A 26,048-nucleotide genomic window follows, 5' to 3' on the forward strand; every position below is an offset into this window, starting at 1 on the left:
ACATTCAGCATTTAAAAGGTTAAGAGCATGGACAATCCCCGTAGGCTGGCATCCATGGGGAGGAGGAAATTCCTCCTTCGGTAATGCAGCGGTTACCCAGGCATAAATGCTCGAGTTAGAACTATAGTATGAAAGTTGTATTCTCATATACTATAGTTGGCAACAGCCCTACTACAGTAGTCTGCAGAGAATTACTACAGGAAAGGAATGCTATTTTTGCCTGGGTCGTGAAGTGAGAAAAGCAGCACCATTGTTGTGACATTACTGGTACCCAGAGTACCCCAGGAAGTGACGGCACACAAGGAAGTAGAATATGATGCATGTTTACTTGCCAATATCCACACGGTGTATACATGTTATGTAAAATTTCCACTTGTCAAGTTACTTTTCATGAAGAGGGGAAGAGTGTAATATCACCATTTTGTGTCCATGTTTAACAGTGTTAGTTGTAATAACCAGGCATGAGTGGAAATCTCTTCCAAACCGCTGATGAGTGCACTCGACATATCTGGTGTGTGTGTGTGTGTGTGTGTGTGTGTGTGTGTGTGTGTGTGTGTGTGTGTGTGTGTGTGTGTGTGTGTGTGGGTGTGTGTGTGTGTGTGTGAGTGAGTGTGTGAGTGTGTGTGTATGTGTGTGTGAAAGGTGTATTACTTGTATAGTTCTATATAGTATTATGTATAGCATGTGTTGTTCTATAAAATATAATGTATAGCTTGTATTGTTTTACATAATGTAATGTACAGCTTGTATTGTTTTACATAATGTAATGTACAGCTTGTATTGTTTTACATAATGTAATGTAAAGCTTGTATTGTTTTATATGATATCATGTATAGCTTGGATTGTTCTATATAATATAATGTATAACTTGTGTTGTTCTACATAATATAATGTATAGCTTATATTGTTCTGAATAATATAATGTATAGCTTGTATTGTTTTATATGATATCATGTATAGCTTGGATTGTTCAATATAATATAATGTATAACTTGTGTTGTTCTATATAATATAATGTATAGCTTATATTGTTCTGTATAATATGATGTATAGCTTGTGTTGTTCTATGCAATATAATGTTTCGCTTGTGCTGTTTTATATAATAAAATGTATAGCTTGTGTTGTTCTATACAATATAATGTAATGTACAGCTTGTATTGTTTTATATGATATAATGTATAGCTTGTATTGTTTTACATAATGTAATGTACAGCTTGTATTGTTTTATGTAATATAATGTATAGCTTGTGTTGTTCTATATAATATAATGTATAGCTTGTATTGTTTTACATAATGTAATGTAAAGCTTGTATTGTTTTATATGATATCACGTATAGCTTGAATTGTTCTATATAATATAATGTATAACTTGTGTTGTTCTATATAATATAATGTATAGCTTATATTGTTCTGTATCATATAATGTATAGCTTGTGTTGTTCTATGTAATATAACGTTTAGCTTGTGTTGTTTGATATAATATAATGTATAGCTTGTGTTGTTCTATATCATATAATGTATAGCTTGTATTGTTCTATAGAGTATAATGCATTGCTTGTATTGTTTTATATGATATCATGTATTGCTTGGATGGTTCTATACAATATGATGTATAGCTTGTATTGTTCTATATAATATCATGTATTGCTTGGATTGTTCTATACAATATAATGCAATGCTTGTATTGTTTTATATGATATAATGTATTGCTTGGATTGTTCTATATAATATAATATATAGCTTGTATTGTTCTATAGAGTATAATGCAATGCTTGTATTGTTTTATATGATATAATGTATTGCTTGGATTGTTCTATACAATATAATGTATAGCTTGTATTCTTCTATATGATATAATGTATAGCTTGTATTGTTCTATAGAGTATAATGCATTGCTTGTATTGTTCTATATCATAAAATGTTTAGCTTGTATTGTTTTATATGATATAATGTATAGCTTGTGTTGTTCTATATAATATAATGTATAGCTTGTATTGTTCTATACAGTATAATGAATTGCTTGTATTGTTTGTTATGATGTAATGTATTGCATGGATTGTTCCATACAATCTAATGTATAGCTTGTATTGTTCTATATAATATAATGCATTGCTTGTATTGTTCTATATAATATAATGTTTAGCTTGTATTGTTTTATATGATATAATGTATTGCTTGGATTGTTCTATACAATATAATGTATAGCTTGTATTGTTCTCAACCGTACAGTATGATTTGTGGCCATGCATTCGGCCATAAATTCCTTTCCACCTGCACGCTGTTATCCACAAACACGTCCTTCATCATCAGAAAAAGAAATAATATCTGAAAGCGATCAACAATTTCACACAGAAATCAAAAATAGAGCTGAAGAATAATTCCCCTAAGTTACAAATAAAACAAATATCACCTTTGGGTAAATATTTTAACAACTACTTTCTGAACATTCCTTAAAACAAATGTTTTCTCAGAAAAACATCACATGTGGAGAGATGGAAACACATTGTGGAATTTGTTCTCACTTTGTATAGATGTTTCTACAAACGTTTTTCGCGATAACGTTTAACAAGGAAAACAAACATGGTGAATGGGAAGAGAGCGAGAACATTGACAGTAATCGCTGCAATGAGAGCCGGTTGGCATCCAGAGAGTGATGAAGGATTGTTGGTCTCTTCGAGTCTATCTCTTGTATTATCTGTTAAAAAAAAACATCCTTCACATCAGAAAACCCACCAGGATAACAACATTCTCCACCAGTTTGTCTGTCTGTCTGTCTAGGGTTGGAGCTTCACTGGCATGAATGAGTCCACCCACAATTCTTTCCTCAAAAGAAATCAAATCCCTGCCACGATTTTGTTCTCCACATTTCGGCCTTAGGCTTCAGGTTTGTGGTGCATATTTGAGGACTGAACAACATGTGTTCTATCATGAAATAAAGGTATGTTTTGATTTCAACTCAGGCAGAGGAAATGAGGTAATGCATGTGTTGTTGAGGAGCAATCGAGGCAGCAGTCTATTACACACCGCCAAAAGAAGGTACACTTTCATTATGCAGGGGAAAGGAAAGTCATGATTAATATTTGGAGTATTTAATAAAAAAGAAATTTTTTTTGCCCAAGTTTTCGAGGCTGAATAATGTGAAAATACAGGGTTTATAAAGTAATTCACATTTGTGAAATAAATAAACATACGTGTAATGTTAGAGGTGATAAAAAGCGGGTTTCATATTATTGATTTACTTTTAACAAACTAAAACATGGTAAAAACGCCATAATTAGAATGTTGTCAGTGATACAAAATATAACAGAATACTCTACTGAGATAGTCGTTTGTTGACAATGAATGAAGAGGAGGTTCAAAGCAACACAACTTCAAACTCGGTGATTGTGGTGACACGATATTAAATAAGTAATGACCAAGAATGGGGAGGGGAGGAAAGAGTTGGGTTGAGAGCAAAGATGGGACAGAGTTAGGAGGGAGAGGCTGAGACTTTGTGGGGCAGGGGGTGTCGATAACTTTGGGAAGGGGAGTTGAGGACTTTCAATGTGGGGGGTGGGGGGGTTGTGGTGGGGTGGGAGTTTGAAGGCTTGGGGGTTGGGAGGCGGAGGTTGGAGGACTTGGAGTTTGGGTGGGGGGGGAGTGGAAAAGGGTTGATGACGGGGTTTGAGTGGGGTGGGGAGTTGAGGACTTGAAGTCACATGTTACATTGTGTGGATGTTCCGCAGGTCCCTGCTAAGCAGGATAGTAATCATGGAAGATGTGGTAACTCAACCAAGGTTAAACTGCATTAATTGGTGAGTAAATGGTAATAATAAAACATGATACCTGTTCAACTTGTTTCCCAAATAAGCAATTTATACCTGATCTTACTCGTCTTTGAAAAAAAATCTCCTTCACCCTCAAAATACTTCACTTTCAGTACTTCTCATTTTGAAGTAGCAAAAAATAAACTATGAGGGGAAAAAGCTGATGCCATTTTCAGGGAGATTATGAACAAATATGGTTCTTTTCATGAACAACCTTCATAGAGCACCAGCAGGGGCACCCACCGTTGCCCTGTGTTGTTCTAATCCTGATAGCATTTTGAAGAAATTAAATTTTGGGGTTTTTTTCCCCATTTCTTTGGGGGGGGGGCTGAAACACTTCCCAACACTCACTGATGAACCTCTGAATGTTTTACGAAGATCCATTTCTCTGAGAGAAATGGCGACATACAGACAAACATCTCTCTTATAATATGAATGATCACTGTGTGATAATGATCAGCAAATGAGATCTTACCAGTTGTCAATAAGAGCACAGAGAGGACCTGCTCTCTCCACGTTCCATCCTCTCCAGGACCAATCAGGCACCGGTATCTGTCGAGTTCATCCCTCGTTACACCAGAGGGAGGCAGCAAGCAGTGGGAACTTTCAGGACAGGAATCCTGTCCAGGTTCCAGCACTCCATAGTTTCTCGCTTTGCTCTTCCACAGACAGGAGGCAAGGATGTCTGCCCACGTTCCGGCCACTGCGATCACCCGGTTGTCGCCTTCAGTACTTCGAATCATCCACAGCAATGAGAGGTTATTACTGCGGGGATTTTGTATCTCACATGAGAGGAGAGGAGTTCCCATGAGAGGGTTGGGAACTACAATGAGAAACAAGAAAATTACAATCTTTATTTCCACCAATAGCATCTCTCCACATAACCTCATGTTTATTCCACATTTCTCTTCCCAAAATGCTTTGGAAAACGGCATCAAATCCCCGAATGAGGATCTTCAAAACCCACCGTATGGTATCTTCGGTTCTTTATCATGCAAAGAGTGACATGACCCTGGAACCTGAAATTAAATAATAAAGAGAGAGAGTAACAATACCCAGATGTGGTAACATGATGGTAATTTCCAATTGCTCTTGTGTTCCTCAATATTGATATAATCACTATGATTACTTCTCCTACACAACTGTACAGAACTGGATCACAGTAAATCTTTTCAAGGATCCTCAAGGACAGGAAATGATTTAATAATTTTCAATCATTCATTCATTCATTCACATCCAATATTCATTCATTCATTCATTCACACACAACACCTGCTTACTGGTTGCATCTATTCTGAGTATATGTACCCTCAGTCCCATATGACCCGATACTTCCATCGGTCTCCACTGATACTTGTATGAAATATAGAGAAACTTGATGATACGAGTTACTATTGGTAAAATATTTAAATAGAGATGAAGAGTCTGAAGTGGGAAGGATAGGTTTATTCAGCACACGTCTGGAACAGGAACAGGTCACATGATTCTCTGATGTGGCCCCCACAGAGCCCCCTATGCGTGTTCGCATAACCCACTCGATACATCTCATATCCCCCCTTGCAGATCACGACACACAGGAGGATTACAAACACAAGCTGGCCTGATGGCCAATGGAGGGATACCCTCACTTGCGACTGCTGTAGGCTTTTGAATTGAGGGTGCAGGATCGACAGAAAGGTTCGGGTACATTGATGGGTGAAGGATTTACATAAGGATGGTACAACGAGAGCTTCAATCCGTTCAGAATGGGTGTCAACTGCAAAAAGGAAGAGCATTCCCTGAAATGGACAAGCATGATCGATGTGTTACCTGGACCACGGCTTCAATGGCCAAGACCACAAGGTCAGTGAAGACTGTTGTGGCATCTTGGCATGGGCTTGATATGTGTGACAATGGCATGCACAGAACTCAATGTCACTATCCAAACCAAGGCCACCAAACATGGTGACTATGCCTGGATGAGCATTGTAAAGTTCACTGGTAATTTAACAGCGACGTTTTGGACGAATTATCACCTGGCTCCCACAGAGCAGATAATCTGCATCAATAGACAACCTGCCCTTCCGGATCAGGTAAGATTTCACCCCTTCCGGTAGTGATGCCCAGTCACCTGGCATAATACAGCGTTTGACTTGTGACAAGTTCTGGGTTGTCACTGGTCACACAAGCGATTTGCTTAGCGATCACAGGAGCTTCATTATGTTTGCCATTAGCCATGAAATGAACAATATCACTAGATTGGGGAGGTTCTCGGATAGGTACAGGAAGCGACAAGTGACTGAGCACGTCAGAACAATACATTTCATTACCCGGCGGTAAACAAGTGCGTAGTCATAAACGGCAAGGTTCGATGTCTAACTTTAAATATGACCTGATGATGTGGGCAAAATGGCTTTTGTTTCTCCCAACAGACCTAACAAGGGTTTGTGATCGGTCTCAATCGTAAAATGCATTTCAAAAATACATTGATGCATCTTAGAGGTGACCCAGACACACGCTCATGCTTCTCGTTTAACTTGGGCACAGCGACGTTCAGTTTCAGATGAGGTTCAGGATGCAAATGCAACAGGTTGGGAATTACCAGTTTCACTAGTTTTCAGGAACGCACATCCGATACCGTATGAAGACCTATCACAACTGAGAATACGTTCTTTGGATGGGTTGTGATGGACAGGTAACAGCGAGGATGACAACATGGTTTTTGCACCCTTAAACACCTGTTTGAGCAGCTATCCATTCCCAGGAAATGCCTTTTCTGAGGAGGAGATGTAGAAGCGAGACGGCTGTGCTCAGTTGAGGCATAAAATTACCAAAATAAGGTCAACATACCCAAGAATGCCTGAAGTTCTGAGATATTTGTGGTGTTGTGGCATTCGCAATTGTTCAACTTTGCTCAGAGAGGGCAAAATGCCTTGACAGGAGATTTGATAACCCAACTATTCAACTTCATGTGCTATAATGATGCGCTTCTCACGTTTCAGGAGTAACCCAGCTTGTGGCAAATGATTGAGGACCTCATTCAGGTCATAAAGATGTTCATGTTGTGAATTGCCAGTCACAAGTATGTCGTCCTGAAACACAACTGTGCTTGGTACAGTTTTTATAATATGTCCATCTTGCATTGGAAAACTGGTGCAGCAGAGCATATGCAAAATGGGCATCTGTTGTACATAGAGTCCTCGATGAGTGTTGATGCATGTGTAGGGATTTGAATCGTCATTCAGTTCCATTTGAGCATCGGCATTGGTTATGTTGAGCTTGGTGAACGTCTGGCCACCCATGAGAGTGGTGAACAGATCCTCTGCTCTGGGCAAAGGGTAGCCATCCACCTTTGAATAGTGGTTAATCATAGTTTTGTAGTCCCCACAAATGTGCAGTGTTCCATTTAGTTTAAGTACTGGGAAGATAGATGCTGCCCCGTTGGAGTACTTGACAGGCGAGATGATTTCCTCTCTTTGCAAATGGTCAAATTCACAATCAGTCGTCGTTCCCATTGTATAGGGCACAGGTCTAGCTTTATGGAGTACTGGGCGAGCATTTTCAGAGATGTGAATCCTCACTCTGGGTCCCGCAATGGTACCAACACCATCGCTGAACAAGCCATGGTTCCTGTTGAGCACGGTATCGTATCTCGCAGCAGAGTTGGAGAGTGTTTATGTCACTCCAGTTGAGTCTGATGATTCATAGTCAGTCTCAGCCAAGGAGGGTTGGTCCTATTCCAAGCGCTACATGTAGTAGTATGACATTAGTGTTGTTTTCATTTCCAACAGTTACATTGGCTGAGCCAACTACAGGAACAACCTACTTGGTATATGTCCTCAGATCAGTATATATGGGCCACAGAGTGCAGGAACCTTTCTCAGAGAGTAAATGGAGATGAATGTAAACTCATTCATGATAGATCTGGATGTTGTTTAACTTGCTACTACTGCTTTTAACAGTATAAAATAAGTTGTTACTTTTGTCCTGGAATCAAATTGACTGTCAGTAAAATATCCTTTCACAGTCTTTTCATCTCCGTAGTGATGTGATTGAACAAAGAATAAGATAATATTGTATCTTACCAAATTTTATGTGCTATATCTCACTGAAATACAGATAACCAAGACTGGTATCTCCAATGTTTAAATGAAATTGCCCAGCTGCTCAAGAGAGGGACGCTTTGCTGTTGACTACAGAGAAGAGGCGCTCTATTGTCTGGTGGTAATTAAATAACTCCCAGAAGGCAATTGCAACAGACGCCTTGTTGTACAAGGACAATTATATGACAGTACAAAATGGAAGGTAGTGTTTTGAGAATCTGGTTACTCAATGGTGGATGGAAGGGATGATTAAAGTAATAGGCTTGTGTCTCCATTCACCCGGCCTCTTCGTATTTTGTCTTGACCCTGTTATCACCCTCTCCTTCTCACGGCCGACTTCGTATTCTCATACTGCTAATCATGACCTGAGCGTGTCTATCCCCCTTCCCTCCCAAAGTGGCCATGTCTGCAGTTCCCTCTCTCACGCCGCTTGTCGCCCCTCCCCTTCGCCCTTGCCAGATGTTTAGCTCTCTCATGTCTTTTGCTGTCCAGAATAGTATAAAGGCATTTTATCTGTACATATTGAGCAGAATGAAGATCGTGTTTGTTATTGCTTTTTTTTTTCTTTTTTCCATGCGCATGTTGGTTGTAATTTGTATTTGATGTTTGCTGTTAATAAACGGTTTCAGAATCCGCAAGAGAAGAGCTTAATTTCTTCCACACTCACTTGGGTGAAGTATTTCATCGTCTGCAACAGGCAGAGGCAGGCATTCGGTTGAACCAAGCAAAATGCTTCTTCACAGAATCCGTCACATAATGTGGACATTGGATTGACAGGACGGGTACTCGGCCTGTACAGGAGTCAGTGAGGGCCATTGTAGATGATCCTCGGCCACAGAATGCGAGCCAGCTGAAGGGTTTTCTGGGGATGTTGAACTTACCACCGGTTCCTTCCAAAGGTTTCATCATTGTTGGAACCCCTGCACTATTTGTTACGTAAGGGCATTGCATGGAAATGGGGGATTGAACAGCATTGGGATTTTCAGTATTCAAAGCGGTTGTTGATGTCGGCAGAGGTCCTTGTGCATTACGATATAGTAACAAGCCACTCGTGCTATCGGTAGATGCTTCACCATATGGAGTGGGTACAGTATTGTCGCATGTGATGAACGATGGTACTCAAAGACCCATACTTTTTGCTTCAAGGACTCTTAACCAAGCAGAATGGAATTACACCCAAGTGGACAGAGAAGGGTTAGTGGTCATTTTTGGAGTGAAGCGATTCCATTAATACATTTGGGGTCACCACATGTAGATTCCCAGTGATTATAAACCCTTGTTGTGTTTATTGGGATAACACCGACCCAATCTTCAGATGGCATCTCCAAGAGTCATTCATTGGGGAATAGTTCTCGCTGCATATTCATATGTGCTGAGGTATAAACTGGGGAAGGCTCATGATAATTGTGATGGACTGAGTAGGTTACCCTTGCCAGAGGGTCTGGGGAAAACTCCCGGCATGCCTGAAACTGAGATGGTCAGGCACATGGTGGATACCTACTCATCTACAGTTACCTCAGTAGACATTAAGAATTGGACTAGGAGGGACCAATTGTTATGCCAAGTCTTCTGGTACCTGCAGATGGGATGACCTGACCATTGTTCATGCGAGGAACTGAAAAGTTTTTTTGAGTCGGAAAGAGGAATTGAACATTGACTGTGATTGTATCTTATGGGGCCATTGAGTTGCCATTCCAAAGCCTGGTCATGCAGCAATATTGTAGGAATTGGATGAGATGCACCCAGGGGTGGTCTGTATGAAGGCCTTAGCCAGAAGCTAACTCAACACTCAAAAGGCTGGACTAAAACAACACTCAAAAGTGTTCATTCAATCAAACCAGCCTGCGTTTTCTGGGACATGTCATTTTAAAAGACGGTCTCCTTCCTGATTATGACCACATTGCAGCTATAGTTGAGACATCTGCTCCTCTCGACATTGTTTCCTTGTGCCCTTTTTGGGACTTACCTCTTGGTACAGTAAATTCTTTCCAAACTATGCCACTGTTATTAAGCCAAGGCATGCACTGCTTAGATCTTGGAGTGACGTAAAGTTTACCTGCACTGCTAAAGCTGAGCGGAGTTTCACTGTGTGTGAAGACACTGATTGTGAAGAGCCCTGCTCTTGCTCCTTTCAATCCAAACCTGCCCACATTTGTTTCAACGGATGCGTCTGACTACGGGCTGGAGGGAGTGTTAACTCAGCTGTACTCTGACAACACTGAGTGCACAGTGGCATTCACATCCCGCACATTGTCTTCTGCTGAAAGGAAATACTCGACAGTTGAGAAGGAAGCTCTGGTCTGCATCTGGGCTGTAGAAAAGTGGAGGACATACATCTGGGGATGTTACGTCACCCTTCAAACTGACCACCAAGCACTCACCACACTGTTGGCGACAAAAGGCATTGGTCGTGCTGGACTGCGAATTTCCAGATGGTCTGCTCGACTGCTTTGCTTCTCTAATGATGTGACATATCGCCCTGGGAAACGAAATTGCACTGCAGACTGTCTATCTAGACTCCGACTGTCTATCGGAACCCCCCGAAGGGCCCCAACCGACGCACGAAGCCCTCGACGCGCCGGCCACGTGGACTGTCTATCCTACCAATTTGTGATGCAGAGGATGAACCTGAGCTGATTGTCGCTATTTTGGCTGCCCTGACTCCTCTGTCTATAACCGAGTTCTCTGCTGCCTGTGAAACCTGCCCAGAATTGTGTCTGCTGCGTGCCCAGATCGGGAAAGGCTGGCCAAACTCAAGGAAAGCAGTTGCACCTGAGCTTGCTTCATACTTCGCTGTCCGTCATGAACTGGCCGTGGACAGTGCACGTGTGTTGCGAGGGACCCGTTTGATTGTACCACCGTCGTTGCGTACCAAAGTGGTCAACCTGGCACATGAAAGTCACCAGGGCATCGTGCGCATGAAACAGCGCCTCCGTGACCGATACTGTTGGCCCCAGATGGACAGTCTTGTGCAATCTATTATATCGTCTTGCCTGTCTTGCAAACTGTCAAAATACACTGATCCTCTGCTGATTTGGGAGAAAATTTGACCGGGTACACACATACTCAGTGATGGGAAGAAATGGAACGCATCGCACCTGGCTCTCTATCCAGAGACTGCACTAACGCCGTCACAGAGGGAAATTAAAGGAATGAAACTGTTGCAAATCCAGAGGGGGAATGAAAGGATTTGAAATGGTTACAAGTCCAGCATGAAGCAGAGGCATGAGGGTTACAAGACCACCTGCTTGGCTCAAAGATTTTGAGAGGTACTCGGATTGGTGTGAGAACAGCTCAGTAAATGTTAAATGATCGGACATGTACCACCAAATGTGAAAAATTACAATTTCGTTCCTTACACTTAATATCATCAAAAGTGATTGTGGGCAATGTTCTCCAACTTGATGATAATTAAACGTGGAAACATTAATTGGAGTGTGAAGGTATCAAGTGATGACATAATTAGTGTGTTGTGTATTCTGTTTGACTTGTTTCTTTCATTACCATTTCAAAATTCAATTCTGCAGCATCTAAATGGTTTCAAGAAAAAGGGACATGTTCATGTAATTACGATGAAAATGCTAATTCCACTTTGGATATCTGAGGACGTCAATGATATTTGGTATTGGGTGAAGAAGAGAGGAGAGATATGGCGAAGATGGAATAGAGCGTGCTGTTGTACTCCTGTGGTCCGGACCTGATTCTTTATTGATTTACAATCTCATGTGGACTCGGACAGCACATTACTTCCAATACCAATTCAGTATTTTGACTGGAAGAATGGCGGTTTGCAGTCAAAATTAAGAGACCCCCAGAACGCACCGAATCAGACTGCTGATACAATTGATCAATACAGAAATGAAACTCTTAATAAGAAAAGTGTCCCTCTCCAGAGCGTCGTCTTTTTGGAGTGTCCCTCTCTGAAGTGTCCTGTTTTTCGGAGTGTCCCTCTCCAGAGCATCATCTTTTTGGAGTGTCCCTCTCCGGAGTGTCCTGTTTTTCAGTGTCCCTCTCAAGAGTATCCTCTTTTTCAGAGTGTCCCTCTCTGGAGAGTCCTGTTTTTCAAAGTGTCCCTCTCAAGAGTACCCACTTTTTCGGAGTGTCCCTCTCCAGTGTCCTGTTTTTCGGAGTTTTCGTCTCCAGAGTGTCCTGTTTTTCAGAGTGTCCCTCTCAAGAGTATCCTCTTTTTCGGAGTGTCCCTCTCTGGAGTGTCCTGTTTTTCAGAGTGTCGCTCTCAAGACTATCCACTTTTTTGGAGTGTCCCTCTCAAATGTCCTGTTTTTCGGAGTGTCCCTCTCCAATGTCCTGTTTTTCGGAGTTTTCCTCTCCAGAGTGTCCTGTTTTTCGGAGTGTTCCTCTCCAAAGTGTCCTGTTTTTCAGAGTGGCTCTCTCTGGAGTGTCCTGTTTTTCAGAGTGTCCCTCTCCAGAGTTTCCTCTTTTTGGAGTGTGTCTCTCTGAAGTGTCCTGTTTTTCAGAGTGTCCTGTTTTTTGGAGGGTCCCTCTCTGGAGTGTCCTGTTTTTCAGAGTGCTCCTCTCAAGAGTATCCTCTTTTTCGGAGTGTCCCTCTCTGGAGTGTCCTGTTTTTGAGTGTCCACTCTCAAGAGTATCCACTTTTTCGGAGTGTCCCTCTCCAGTGTCCTGTTTTTCGGAGTTATCCTCTCCAGAGTGTCCTGTTTTTCAGAGTGTCCCTCTCCAGAGTGTCCTGTTTTTCTGAGTGTCCCTCTCCGGAGTGTCGTTTTTCGGAGTGTCCCTCTCTGGAATGTCCTGTTTTTCAGTGTCCCTCTCTAGAGTTTCCTCTTTTTTGGAGTGTGTTTCTCTGAAGTGTCCTGTTTTTTGGAGGGTTCCTCTCTGGAGTGTCCTGTTTTTCAGTGTCCCTCTCAAGAGTATCCTCTTTTTCGGAGTGTCCCTCTCCAGTGTCCTGTTTTTCGGAGTGTTCCTCTCCGGAGTGTCCTGTTTTTTTGGAGTGTCCCTCTCTGGAGTGTCCTGTTTTTCAGAGTGTCCCTCTCCAGAGTTTCCTCTTTTTTGGAGTGTCCCTCTCTGGAGTGTCCTGTTTTTCACAGTGTCCCTCTCCAGAGTTTCCTCTTTTTTGGAGTGTCTCTCTCTGGAGTGTCCTGTTTTTCAGAGTGTTCCTCTCAAGAGTACCATCTTTCTCGGAGTGTCCCTCTCTGGAATGTCCTGTTTTTCAGAGTTGTCCCTCTCAAGAGTATCCTCTTTTTCAGAGTGTCCCTCTCCGGAGTGTCCTCTGATTTTTGAAAGTTAAAATATGGTAAGGAGATAGTTTTGTGATGAATGGCCGTGGGTTTGGAGTATTGTGGATTAAGTATCTCACAAACAGCTCTTCCATTTGCTCTTTCAGTCTTCCACTCCCCCCTCTGCACCCCCTTTTTTAACCCCCTTGTCCCCCTTTCTCTTTCTTTCAGCATCTTTGTATCCATAAGCTACTCGTAGTAATAGTAGGAGTAAATCGATAAATAAACTTTCCAAACAAATAATGACTGTTTATACAGATTCATTCATTTTCTAAATTCACTTCATTCATGAATGTAGAGGATTTGGGGGGAAACACGTGATCTTGGGAGAGGAAGTTAAAAACGAGATTCCATTCCGTATTCATGCGAAAAGGTGAGATTACCTTCGGATAGAGGGTTTTAGGTTTGTTTCCTTCAACCTCACATGAACAGGTAAATGTTTGTTGCATTCCAGAGAATGTTTCGGTGATTCTGATGTTCTCGAGGAACCAGGAAGGATATTTTCCACTCCCATCATGCCAGATTGATACATTTTCCAGGTTTCCCAGGTAATGGGACCGCACAGTGAAAACATGTACCTGTAGGGAACACGTGCACGGCAGGTAACCTCTCACCTGGTTAGGATATTAACATGTTTATTATTATTTTATCTACCTTGTTAAAGTGTTCTGTGAATGATTACCTGATTCGGTTCAAAAAGATCACGATGTGTTGATGAAGGTTTAAGATGATAAGATCTCAAACACTCCAATCGTCCACACATCGTGATATAAACATTGGAGTCTGTCCCAGCCCACCAAACATCTCCTGTTTTGATGTGAATCTTGTAATCCTTCGACTCCTGGGTGGAATCTGATAGAAATCCCACATCGTTAATACCCCGGATGTTAAACATGATGTTCAATGTTATTTTTACTTTAATAAACTACCAAGACGAGCTTACCATGTATAACGGGCTTACAACCTCACGACCGAAACGAGATGGTTTGAGAGACAAACGGTGGGTAAAACATGCAAACAACGTCACGTAACTCATACACTGATCACCCATCATAATTCTGATAATGTTTTACACTTTATTTACATCTTAATTCACCCATAAACATAAACCACTCACAGGGCTTTCTCTGGGATTAAAAAAGTGGATAAAACATCACAAAACCAAACAAAATAAACACTTTTATTTCCTTTAATCCAACGTACTCTTTATTAATTTATTAATCACCATTGATTCTTTGATTGAAACGAAATGTTTTTTTTTTTATTTAAGCAAAGTGAATGTAATTAACCTGTTTTTCAGTTATTAATTTATTTATAATTAACAGCATCCTCATGTTGAACTGGATCTTATCATAACCAATCTCAATTTAAACACCATACCCCCCGCCCGAAAGAGGGTGCACCCCCTACCGCCCAATAAATTTTTTATAACTTTAACATTCCCAGGTGTGAGAGGTTTCCATAGAAGGGTAAAACGGTGTTCGTCTCCCCCTGGGAATGGGAGTTAGGATCTTTTTTATTCTTATTTTAGCTCACCTGGAACTATGTATGTTCCAGTTGAGCTTCTGGGATGGCATGTCGTCTGTCAGTCCGTCCATCCACAAACCTTTACAACTTATTCTCTGAAACTACACACAATTTTGATGAAACCTCACCACAACCTTCATCACCCAGTATGAACCAAAGTTTGTTCACGACATGAAAAAAAATCGGGCTCTAAGGAGGTCTACGGGCTTTCTCCCCAAAATATGCATTTGCTTTCTTCTCTGAAACCACACACAATTTCGATGAAACTTGAGCACAACCTTCATCACCCGTAATGAACCAAAGTTTGTTCACACGATTAAAAATTATAAATCCATCGATATTTACTTTCTTCTCTGTTACATATTTTGTGGGTCATCCACACCTAACAGTGGTTCCCTCGTTATCTTATCCAGCTGCCACCAGGTGAGCGCCCAGGGGTATTGCCCCATGTTTATTTTGTAAAACTGTCCCCCTGTGGCTGTTAACACCTTTCCCATGGTGGATCTCGTTGTGTGGTGTGTTGTTGTTATGTTTGAACAAAACCTGTATAAACTGCCCCCCTTACTACCCTCCAGGTGAGAGTTGCACCCAGAAAAATATTCTCTCCATGACATTCACAAATCCGAGACCCTCCATAGTGACATCACGTGTGTCTCTGTCAAACAGTCTTGAGTTGATTTCACACGGACACACACACACACACACAGACAAACCTCCTCAATAAGGAATACAGGTATCTGGTCCATCCTTTTCAGGTAATAAGCAGATATTATATTATGAATTAACTCTCCTGAGTTTGATTTCATCTCTGTACGAATGGAGTGTCAGTGTGTGAGAATGGTGAAGATGACTAGAGTTGAATCCATTGTGAAGTTCCTGATAGATCCACAGTGTTACCATCTGGAAGGTTCATGTAGTTATATGGTGACGTTGATGAAGGATTCTTTATTCACCAAATTACAACAGAACGATACTAACTTCTCTTAAATGTTTTACACATCGATTATCTCCTTTTATACTTGCACTCCTTAAGGCCCAGTCACACCTTGACGTTTTAGCCAGCAATGGCAACGATTCAAAATGTATGTAAAACGCTGGCTTACGTTGAACTTTTGATGTTTTTTTTAAGATTCGGACGTATTCATAACGTGTTGGTCGAATGCATAACATATTAGTAACGGACACAGAACGTTTCGTTGTCTTATAGATAACTTATACCAACGAATGCTTAGCCTGTTGTCGGCGTTCACAACCTATGCCCAACGATAGTCTAACTTATGCATAGCGCGCTGCATGTATCGCCGACGATGACGTAGCGTAGCCTATTTAAAACCTGCCGCACAACGATTCAAATCATAACCGCCGGAGAAATGGAAGTGTCAACATCGCAGTCACACCTTGGCGATCTTGCCAGCGTATGCCGACCTCTGAAAAATGCGTCTAAAACGCTGGCGCACGTCGAATACGGTATGGGTAAGTTTGGTATGCGTGAATAGAACGCTAAAGTACGCTATCATACGTCGTATTCAGTGGAGTATGTCTTGTAATTATAAACGTGTTAAACATTTTACGACGTACTTGCCGTATGAAACACGTTCCGCATGCGATGGGAATAAGTTGTACGCACGATATGCCAACGTTGTCACACGTCGACAAAAGTTACTTGTAAGTTACTCATAAGTCGAAACACTCAAGGCAATGGTTAGCGTCAGTGTTCCAGACTCCATTGTTTTGTTTTTTTTCTTCGGTATGACGGTGATGTCGACACTTCGATTTCTAGGGCGGTTATGATTTAAATCGTTGAGCGGCAGCCTTTAAATTATATTATATTATAACTGCACTACAAATCGAAGTGTCAACATCACCGTCATACTGAAGAAAAAAAAACCATGGAGTCTGGAACACTGATGCTAACCATTACATTGACGTGTTTCGACTTATGAGTACCTTACAAGTAACTTTTGCCGACGTGTGCCAACGTGTGCCAACGTTCGCATATCGTGCGTACAACACGTTACTCATGTTAGAAATAAGTTTCGGGTACGCTAAACATTACCTCGACGTGTTTCAGCTTATGAGAAACTAACAAGTAACGTTTGTCAACGATCGCGTAACATGCCTACAACTTATGGCCAGCGTTATGCGGAACGTGTGAGTCATACACTGGCATAAGTCTTAAAATTTCAAGCATGGAAAATTTGAGGACAACCAAAAAGTACAACGTTAAAAGTCAGCGTACTACGACGTATTGCAGTGTTTTTCAGCGTGCTCTCAATGTTCCCAGGTCGAAAAACCAGTTAAAACCAGTACACATTTTCAACTGGTCTCTATTGGTTCTAATTGGTCTTTAACTGGTCTCTATTGGTTTCAACTGGTACCAGTTAAATTCAGTCAGAATTCCAATTTCCCAGTTGAAAAAACCAGTAGCTCATATTTGTACCAGTTAAAGTCTTACTGGTTCCAGTTGATACCAGTTGCAATGTACTGGTTCCAGTTGATACCAGTTGCAATGTACTGGTCTCCCAGTTGATACCAGTTACAATGTACTGGTCCCAGTTGATACCAGTTAGTTAAATACAATTGTATTTCAACTGGTAATATATCACTCTATTCCAATTTCCATATTAAAACCAGTAAGAAACCAACTGGCTTTACTGGTACCAGTTGGCCACTGGTTTTCAACTGGTACCAGTTGACCAGTAAGCTACTGGTCTTTACTGGTTTTTTGACCTGGGTTATCAAAACTTACCCATAACGTATTCGACGTGTACCAGCGTTTTACACAAATTTTCCAAAAATCGGCATAAGCTGGCTAAAACGTCAAGGTGTGACTGGGCCTTTACTTATAAATCGATGTAGGTTGTTGTTCTTCATCCAGTCAAATGAATACAGTGAAAGTTTATTATTTAAAAAGCTCGACTTGCTAGTCGGTAAAGCCTTGGTGAAGGATAGGAAACGTAACTTGGTGTGTGGCATCAGATGTGAAGACCCATCATGCACTGAGACCTACATTGGAGAAACTCGGCAAACCCTTAAGGCCCCAATGAACTAACATCATCATCCAGCTTCTCTCGAGGCTTTGAACTCGGCTGTGGATACGCACTTGGACCTGCATGGTCATAGCTTTGATAACAGTCAAGTGGTCATCTAAGACAGAGAATAAAGTGGTTTGCTCGAGGTGTAAAGTAATCCATTTGGGAGAGAGTTGAGTTGCCATCTCTAAACAAAAAAGGGTGGTTTGCAGTCCCATCTGTCACGTACATAGGACAAAGCCATAACATCTCTTCCACACCATCTGCAACCGTCACGTGACACCTGGATTGGTTTACAGAACAACTCACCTTAGCACTGGTGGAGGTCATGTAGCGATTCTGAAAAACCTCTTCACTTCAACATCTGGCCTGACCAAGGTGAGTAGACATTCACCAAAACGTCAGCTGTACTGACTATGTAAGTGCAGCTCTTTCATTTATAAACTTTTTCTGACTCCTTACTTCTGATTACAATTATTTTCAGGAATCAAATTCATTTACTTGTTTATAAACCACACTGTAAACCCCCCTCCTGGCATTTAACGGGACACTTAGCAGGACAACATGTATCAGGGTATGGATCTCAAGCACCCACTTGTGTTCCAATCTCAATATCCCATAAAAATAACACCACCATGACTCAGCAATCCCCCATCTTATCTTCCTTCAGCTATCACAACCATTTATTCATCTATAAAATGTTTGTCTCTAGTGGGTTTAAATGTGAAATAAACCTGCAGATTCACCTGAGATGTACAGAAGTAGAGGTACTTCACATGAAGACTGAGTAACAGCTCCTGCTGACTCTTCCTCATGATCTCCTGAAGTACAAAATGATGATGTGGAATCACATTCTGTTAAACTTCCACGTGAAGGTTGATCCAGACATCTGTACAGACCAGAATCTCTCTTTTCCACCCTGCTGATTTGAAGATCCCCATTTGGTAGAATCTTATGATGGTTCAGCTTTGTGTTTTGTTTTTGATCACAGTCGATATCATAACAATAGGTACGATTGCAGCTGATCTGCTTCTCAACCACTCCATCTACATCTGCATCCCTCGTCCACCGTACCCAGGGAGATCCCCGAGTTCCGCAATCACATGGTAGGTTCACACAGGTGTGCTCGTTTACCCCCAGCACGGTAATCCCGGGTTGCACCGAGCAAGTGGACTGTCCAAAGATCAACATCAAAACCAACAGCGAATCCCTCATCCTATCCGTTTACTAACACCGCAGCAGAATGACTGAACTCGAACCACAAAAATTATTTTACTTCTGGAGTGGGTTGTGTCCATCAGATGGTCGTGCCATGTCCTGGTGGTTCAAGATAAGATGATTTGATGAGGAAGTTCTGACCACAAGTTTCAACAAAGCATCCTTTCTCATGAATGATTCACAAACTTCCTTTTAAAATGATGAGATTTATTTGGGAAGTATCTCCTGGTGATACAGAACATAAAAACATGAACTCTGTTCATCTGCATGAGGAATATTGTTCACCATGAAAGGGTAATTGTGTTCATCCTCACCCAATCAGCAAACAGTAAATAATCGCTTGGTTATTATTCACTAAACAAACAAAAACACCGGGATGAAGACACATAACTCATGTTCGATTAGTGGATAAAACGACATTTTAAAATCATTTTTAACTTTTAATTTTTACTCGTTTCTTGTGAAGTTGGCAGAATGGTGGCGAGGACGATACCTTATATAACTAGAACAGCCACTTGGTGGAGCACATACTGCCGCCAGGCTGACCACTTTACATTTTGTATCCCACTGATAGGCCAGATCTGGATTCGGGCCTGAACTAAACTTTAATCGGCTTGATCTTGTCACCTAACCAACTCATCCACTGTTTCGTCCAAATACATCCACAATTTTTTTCAGAAATCCTGCTCCGGTTTTTGCAAATTCTCTTCAAATTTCAAGTCAATCGGATGAAAATTGACAATTTTAAAAATTCAGCGAATGTCGACTTTTTGGCCTATGGTGACCTTTTGTCCTATGTTGACCTCAAAAATACTTGTTATTTGAATTCAGTGACCTGATATGCAAATCCTCTTAAAATTTTAAGTCAATGGGATGAAAATTTAAGATTTTATAAATTCCACCTAAGATGTTGACCTTTAGCTTATGATGACCTTTTTGGTTTATGTTGACATCAAAAATAATTGGTGGTTGAATTCAATGACCAAAAATACAATTCCTCTTCAAATTTCAAGTCAATCAGATGAAAATTGAGGATTTTAGTGATTTGACAGATTTGTTGACCTTTGGCCTATGTTGACCTTTTCACATCAAAATCAATAGGCTTCTTGCTAATGACAAACTCTACCATGTGATGAAGTTTCTTGAAGATCGGTTTAAAATTGTGACCTGTAGGAGATTGAGAGACAAACAAACAAACAGGAAAAAGAAGTCGTGCAGAGCACGACACTTGCAAAATCCATAAAACAAATTTGGCATCAAAAATAATTTGTGGTTGAATTAAATGATCAAATATACAACTCCTCTTCAAATTTCTAATCAATTTGATGAAAATTGAGGATTTTAGAAATACCACCGAAGTTACAAGGAAATTAGACACAGGTGGAGGTCATTAAACCAATCATGCCTGCGCGACATCAACACCACACTAATTTATCAAAACAAGATCCAAAGAAGAAAATGCAAATTTGATATGAATATATGTATATATATATATATATATATATATATATATATATATATATATATATATATATATATATATATATATATATATATATATGTATCCCTGTGTCGTAAGAGGCGACCAGGGTTGCGTCAGGAAGGGCATCCGGCGTAAAACATGTGCCAAATCACTATGCGGATCATACGGATGATCCGCTGTGGCGACCCCGAGCAGGAGCAGTCGAAAGAAGAAGAAGAAGATATAAATATATATATATATATATATATATATATATATATATATATATATATATATATATATATATATATATATATATATATATATATATATATATATATATATATGTGTGTGTGTGTTTTGTGGGGATTTTTTTGTTTTGTTTTCTTTTTAAAAGTTTTTGTGGTTTTTTTTTTGTTTTCTTCAGGGGAGGGGACTTGGATAAAAAAGCTACAACATGCGCTTGGATAAAAAAAAAACCCACAACATCAACCACACAACACGCCTTGACGAGACCCCCACAAACAGCACTCCGTACACATGCACACAATCACCCATTCAATGATCAAACGACCCAAAAGTGCTGCCAACATCCCCATACCCCTCGAATACCTATCGAATTCCAATTTAAACTTACCTCCTGTTTCTGCTGCCACGACCTTTCCAGGAAGACCATTCCTTGCATTAACTACTCTCTGAGTGAAAACCCCTGCTTTACTACCGTCTTAACTCTCCTCTCCTTCACTCTCAGCCTATGGCCCCTGGTTCTATCACTGTCTACTCTGTTGAAGAATTCATCTTCACTTATTTTATCTATACCCATCATTATCTTAAACATGTCCATCATACCTCCTTGTAACTGCCTCCTTTCTTGTGTATAAATCCCTGTCTCCTTCAACCGCTCCTCATAGCTGAGTCTAATTCGGGCCGGAATCAATCAAGAAGCCCTGCGCTGAACCCTCTCCATGAAATACATGTCCTTCCTGAATTGTGGTGACCAGAATTGCACACAATATTCTAGATGTGGCCCTCACTAAATTTCTGTACAATGTTAACACCACCTCTTTTGATTTTAAATGATCCCCCACCGAATACAACCTAAAACCCTGTTTGCTTTACCTATAGCTACCTGGCACTGTGCTGCCTTCCTACCTCCCATATCTATTAGCAGCCCCAGATCCTTCTCCTGTGTGACACGCTCCAACATTACCACTTGCATCCTGTAATCTCTATTTTCATTATTCTTTCCCATCCCTAACACCTTACACTTGCTCAGGTTAAATTCGATCTGCCAATCTTCTGCCCAATCTATACAAGTATAAATACTTTCCTGAACCTGATCACCACTCCCTTGCTCTCCACCTAACCTCCAAGCTTTGTCATCTGCAAATTTGGAAGCTTACTCTTCACCCCATTATCCAAATCGTTGATATAAATACTGAATAGTAATGGTCTGAGTACTGATCCTTGAGGTACCCCGCTACTTACATCCTCCCAGCAAGACATCCTTCCACTCACAGCCACTCTTTGCTTCCTTCCACTTAGCCAGTTTGCAATCCAATGATCTACCTGACCAGCCACTCCACAAGCCCTCACTTTGGCTCACAACCTCTGATGTGGTACCTTATCAAATACCTTCTTAAAGTCGACTAGATATACTCTGTCCACTTCCTTTCCCTCATCCACCCAATCATTCACTGCCTCATAGAACTCGAAAAGATTTGTTAAACAGGAACTACCTTTGGTAAACCCATGCTGACTACCTTTAATTGGTTTGTATTTATTTAAATGGTTACTCATCTGGTCCTTAATTAATGTCTCCAGGGACGGATCGAGGTCTCAGGCAAGGGGGGGGGGGGGTTGACATCTTTGGCTTTGAGGCAAGGTTGGTAGGTGGCAATACACCCATGCAAGCGCCAACAGTGCGAAACCCATACGAGGGGGGGGGGGGTTGAAGGAGGGAGGAAGGTGGGGGGGGTTGAGGGAGGGAGGGATGGTTGATGGAAGGAGGGGTTGAGTGAGGGGTACTCAGCAGCTGAAGAGGGGGGGTTATAACCCCCCCACCCCCCCCCTAGATCCGCCACTGGTCTCCAACACCTTCCCGATAACTGAAGTCAAACGAACAGGTCTATTGTTTCGAAATTCTTCTCTGGATCCTTTCTTAAATAATGATGTTACATTTGCTACTCTCAAATCGTCCGGTACCTGTCCTGACTCCAGCGAGCTATTGAAAATATCCGTTAACATCTCGCTTACCTGCTCAGCCACCTCCTTCAATACTCTCGGGTGCATATGATCTGGACCCGGAGCCGTATCTTCTCTTAGATTACCGAGCTGTTCCTTTACTTCTTCCACTCCGACCTGGATCTTCTGTAAAAGCCCTTCCTCACCTCCTTGATAAATACTCTCAGCTATTGCCAATTCTCCTTACTGTTCTTGTGTCAATGTTGAAGCAAAATACCTGTTTAATAAGCCTGCCATCTCACTTTCATCACTAACCACTCTCTTGGTGCTACTCCTCAATGGACCCACACTGGTCCTAACCTGTTCTTTTCCCCCGATATACTTAAAGAATGCCTTGTTATTATGTTTGATATGCTTAGCCATGTCCTTCTCATCCTCTCTTTTGGCTTGTCGAGTTATTTTCTTAACTTGCCTCTGTTTACTCCGATAGTGATATAAATATAACTCCATTCCTATTATTTTAAACCTAATAAATGCCTTCTGCTTCTCCGTAATATCATTCCTTATCTTACCACTCAACCACCCTGGTCTCTTTCTGTTTCTAGTTTTACACCTTATTGGAATGTACTTACTCTGCACTCCACACATTTGCTCCTTGAAGGTTTCCCATTTCTCTGATGCTGATTGTCCTGTTGTTAATTTCTCCCAACCTACATCACCCAACTCTCTCCTCATACCCTCAAGGTTTGCCTTCCTGAAATCTAATAGCCTTACCCTACTATCCTGAACTCGAACCCTCAACAAAATCTTTGCACACACAATGTTATGGTCACTTGCTCCTAAATGCTTCCTGACCTCCACCTCTTCCACCATATTGGGATCGTGACTGAAAAGGAGGTCGAACACTGCACTCCACCTCGTGGGCTAATCTACAAACTGGGTTAAAAAGCAATCTTGGAATAAAACTAGGAAATCCTCATCCGCTCTGCCCTTTCCCTGTTCCTGGACCCAATCTATCCCTGGAAAGTTAAAATCCCCCATAATCAATACTGCACCATAATCAATACCACATGCCCCTTTGAATTCTTCATGCACTCCTCCTTCCTCCTCTTCCTTCACACTCAGAACCCTATAAAAGCATCCTACCAGTATCTTACTGTTTTTACAATCTCTAATCTCTCCCCATACAGAATCCTCAACATTTATTCCGTCCTTCATGTCACCCCTTTCTCTTGATGCAATGCTGTCCTTTAAACAGATTGCTACTCCTCCTCCTATTCTCTCCTTCCTATCACACCGACACACCTTGTAGCCTTCTAATCCTGTCCTCCAGTTACTCTCCTCCTTGAACCATGTCTCACTCACTGCAACTATATCGTACTCTTCGCTATCTACTTTGTCCTCAAGCTCTTCCATCTTATTCTTTAAACTCCTGGCATTGGTATTTAAAATAATGTTGACCTCAAAAATATTTGGTGTTAGTAACTCACTCAAGGCCCGGTCACACCTTGACGTTTTAGCCAGCGATGACAACGTATTAAAATGTATCTAAAACGCTGGCTTACGTTGAACTTTTGATGTTTTTTTTTAAAGATTCAGACGTATTCATAGCGACTTGGTCTTATGTATAACGCATTGGTAACGGACACAGAACGTTTCATTGTGTTATAGATAACTTATGCGAACGAATGCTGAACCTGTTGTCGGCCGACACAACCGATGCCCAACGATAGTCTAACTTAGGCATAGCGCGTTGCACGCATCGCCGACGATGTCGTGACGTAGCCTATTAAAAGGCTGACGCACAACGATTCGAATCATAACTGCCGTAGAAATGGAAGTGTCAACATCGCGGTCACACCTTGGCGATCTTGCCAGCGTATGCCGACCTAAGAAAAATGTGTCTAAAACGTTGGGGCACGTCAAATATGGGATGAGTAAGTTTGGTATACGTGAGTACAACGCTAAAGTACGCTATCATACGTCGTAGTAAGTAGAGTACGTCAAGAAATTTTAAACATGTTCAAAATTTTACGACATACTCGGCGTATGACACACCTTCCGTATGCGATGGGGATAAGTTGTACACACGATATGTGGATGCTTACACACGTCCACAAAGGCTACTTATAAGCTACTCATAAGTCGAAACACGTCGCTGTAATGTCTTTTTTACGCGAAACTTATTTCTAACTTATGTTTGACGTGCTTTGAACCAATTCTTTACGTAGTCCCAACACACATCGACGTATGTAGACGTATTCCAATGACGTCTTCCGGTCGACAAAAAAAAAATTAACGTGTTTCTAGCTTACAACTGCCATATAAAGAGGTGTTCCCAGCGGTTTTGGGAATTGGTATATAAAAATGGTGTTAATAAAAGGAGAACCCAACAGTGTTTTCGAGTCCTTTTTGAGTCGATGTCCATGTCAGCATTAACAGTATCAGTATTAGTGTCAGTATTAGTAGTAGTTTGTTCATGTTGGCAGTAGTAGGTGAGTGTGAGGGGGAGGGTGTGGGTTATGATGGATCGTCCTTGCGTTTAACGATTTAACGATTTAAATGATAAACTCAACGATTTAAATGGCTGCATCTCCACTATTGAAAGTAGACGCTTGCGCTCAACAATTAGATTTTTTTTACACTCAACGACTTTTAAACGGTACCACTCAGCTATTTTCATTGTTTACAATGAACGATTTAAATTGCTGTCACTCGCCTTTGTTTTTTGACGCTGGGGTTTGGAAATTTGAAGCGTTTCTTCTGAACGTGTTAAAACGCTCAAACTCGACTATTTTAAATAGACGCTGCCGATGGACAATTGGAATCATAGCCAAGCTAGACATCGAAGTGTGAACATCCTCGTCATGCCCAAGAAAAGTTTGAAGAATGCTGCAAATAAGTGTCCTGGCCGTGGCCGTGGACGCTGACGCAAGGACGATCCATTATACCGACGTCTTTCAGCCTATGAGTAACTTAAAAGTAACGTCTGTCGATGTGTGGCAACGATCGCATAACGTGCCAACAACACGTTAATCATAGGTTAGAAATAAGTTTCGGGTACGCTAAACATTACCTCGGCGTGTCTCAACTTATGATTAACTTACAAGTAGCATGTGTTGACGTCTGTCAACGATCGCAGACCGTGCATACAACTTGTGGCCAGCATAGCGGAACATGTGAGTCATACGCCGGCATACGTCGTGAAATTTCAAGCATGAAAAAATTTGAGGACAACCAAAAAGTACAACGTTTAAAGCCAACGTACAACGACGTATGGCAGTGTTTTTCAGCGTGCTCTCAATGTTATCAAAACTTACCCATAACGTATTCAACGTGTGCCAGCGTTTTAGAAAAAAAATTCAAAAATCGGCATACGTTGGCTAAAACGTCAAGGTGTGACCGGGCCTTTCGTAAGCTGAAATATACATCCTCTTCAAATTTTCAGTCAATGGGATAAAAATTGAGGATTTTTAAAATTTGAAAAA

The 26,048-nt window shown here is 41.2% G+C and overlaps 1 protein-coding gene across 1 annotated transcript in view; it reads right to left on the minus strand.

Annotated features, from left to right (window-relative positions):
• Positions 1-307: 307 nt before the first annotated feature.
• Positions 308-26,048, minus strand: part of LOC147031058 (uncharacterized) — a 47,286-nt gene continuing 21,545 nt past the window's right edge. The window contains exons 2-7 of the mRNA XM_085875729.1: positions 18,443-19,013; positions 13,820-13,989; positions 13,521-13,715; positions 4,774-4,825; positions 4,282-4,629; positions 308-2,695 (exon numbers count right to left, since the gene is read on the minus strand). Coding sequence (XP_085731855.1) covers positions 2,538-2,695; positions 4,282-4,629; positions 4,774-4,825; positions 13,521-13,715; positions 13,820-13,989; positions 18,443-18,911 — 1,392 coding nt within the window. The 5' untranslated portion in view covers positions 18,912-19,013 and the 3' untranslated portion in view covers positions 308-2,537. The remainder of the gene's footprint in view (positions 2,696-4,281; positions 4,630-4,773; positions 4,826-13,520; positions 13,716-13,819; positions 13,990-18,442; positions 19,014-26,048) is intronic.

This window comes from Eptatretus burgeri, chromosome 3 (genome assembly GCF_056783735.1).
Source record: "Eptatretus burgeri isolate ZD-2024b chromosome 3, Ebu_testis_v1, whole genome shotgun sequence".
Lineage (NCBI taxonomy): Eukaryota > Metazoa > Chordata > Myxini > Myxiniformes > Myxinidae > Eptatretus > Eptatretus burgeri.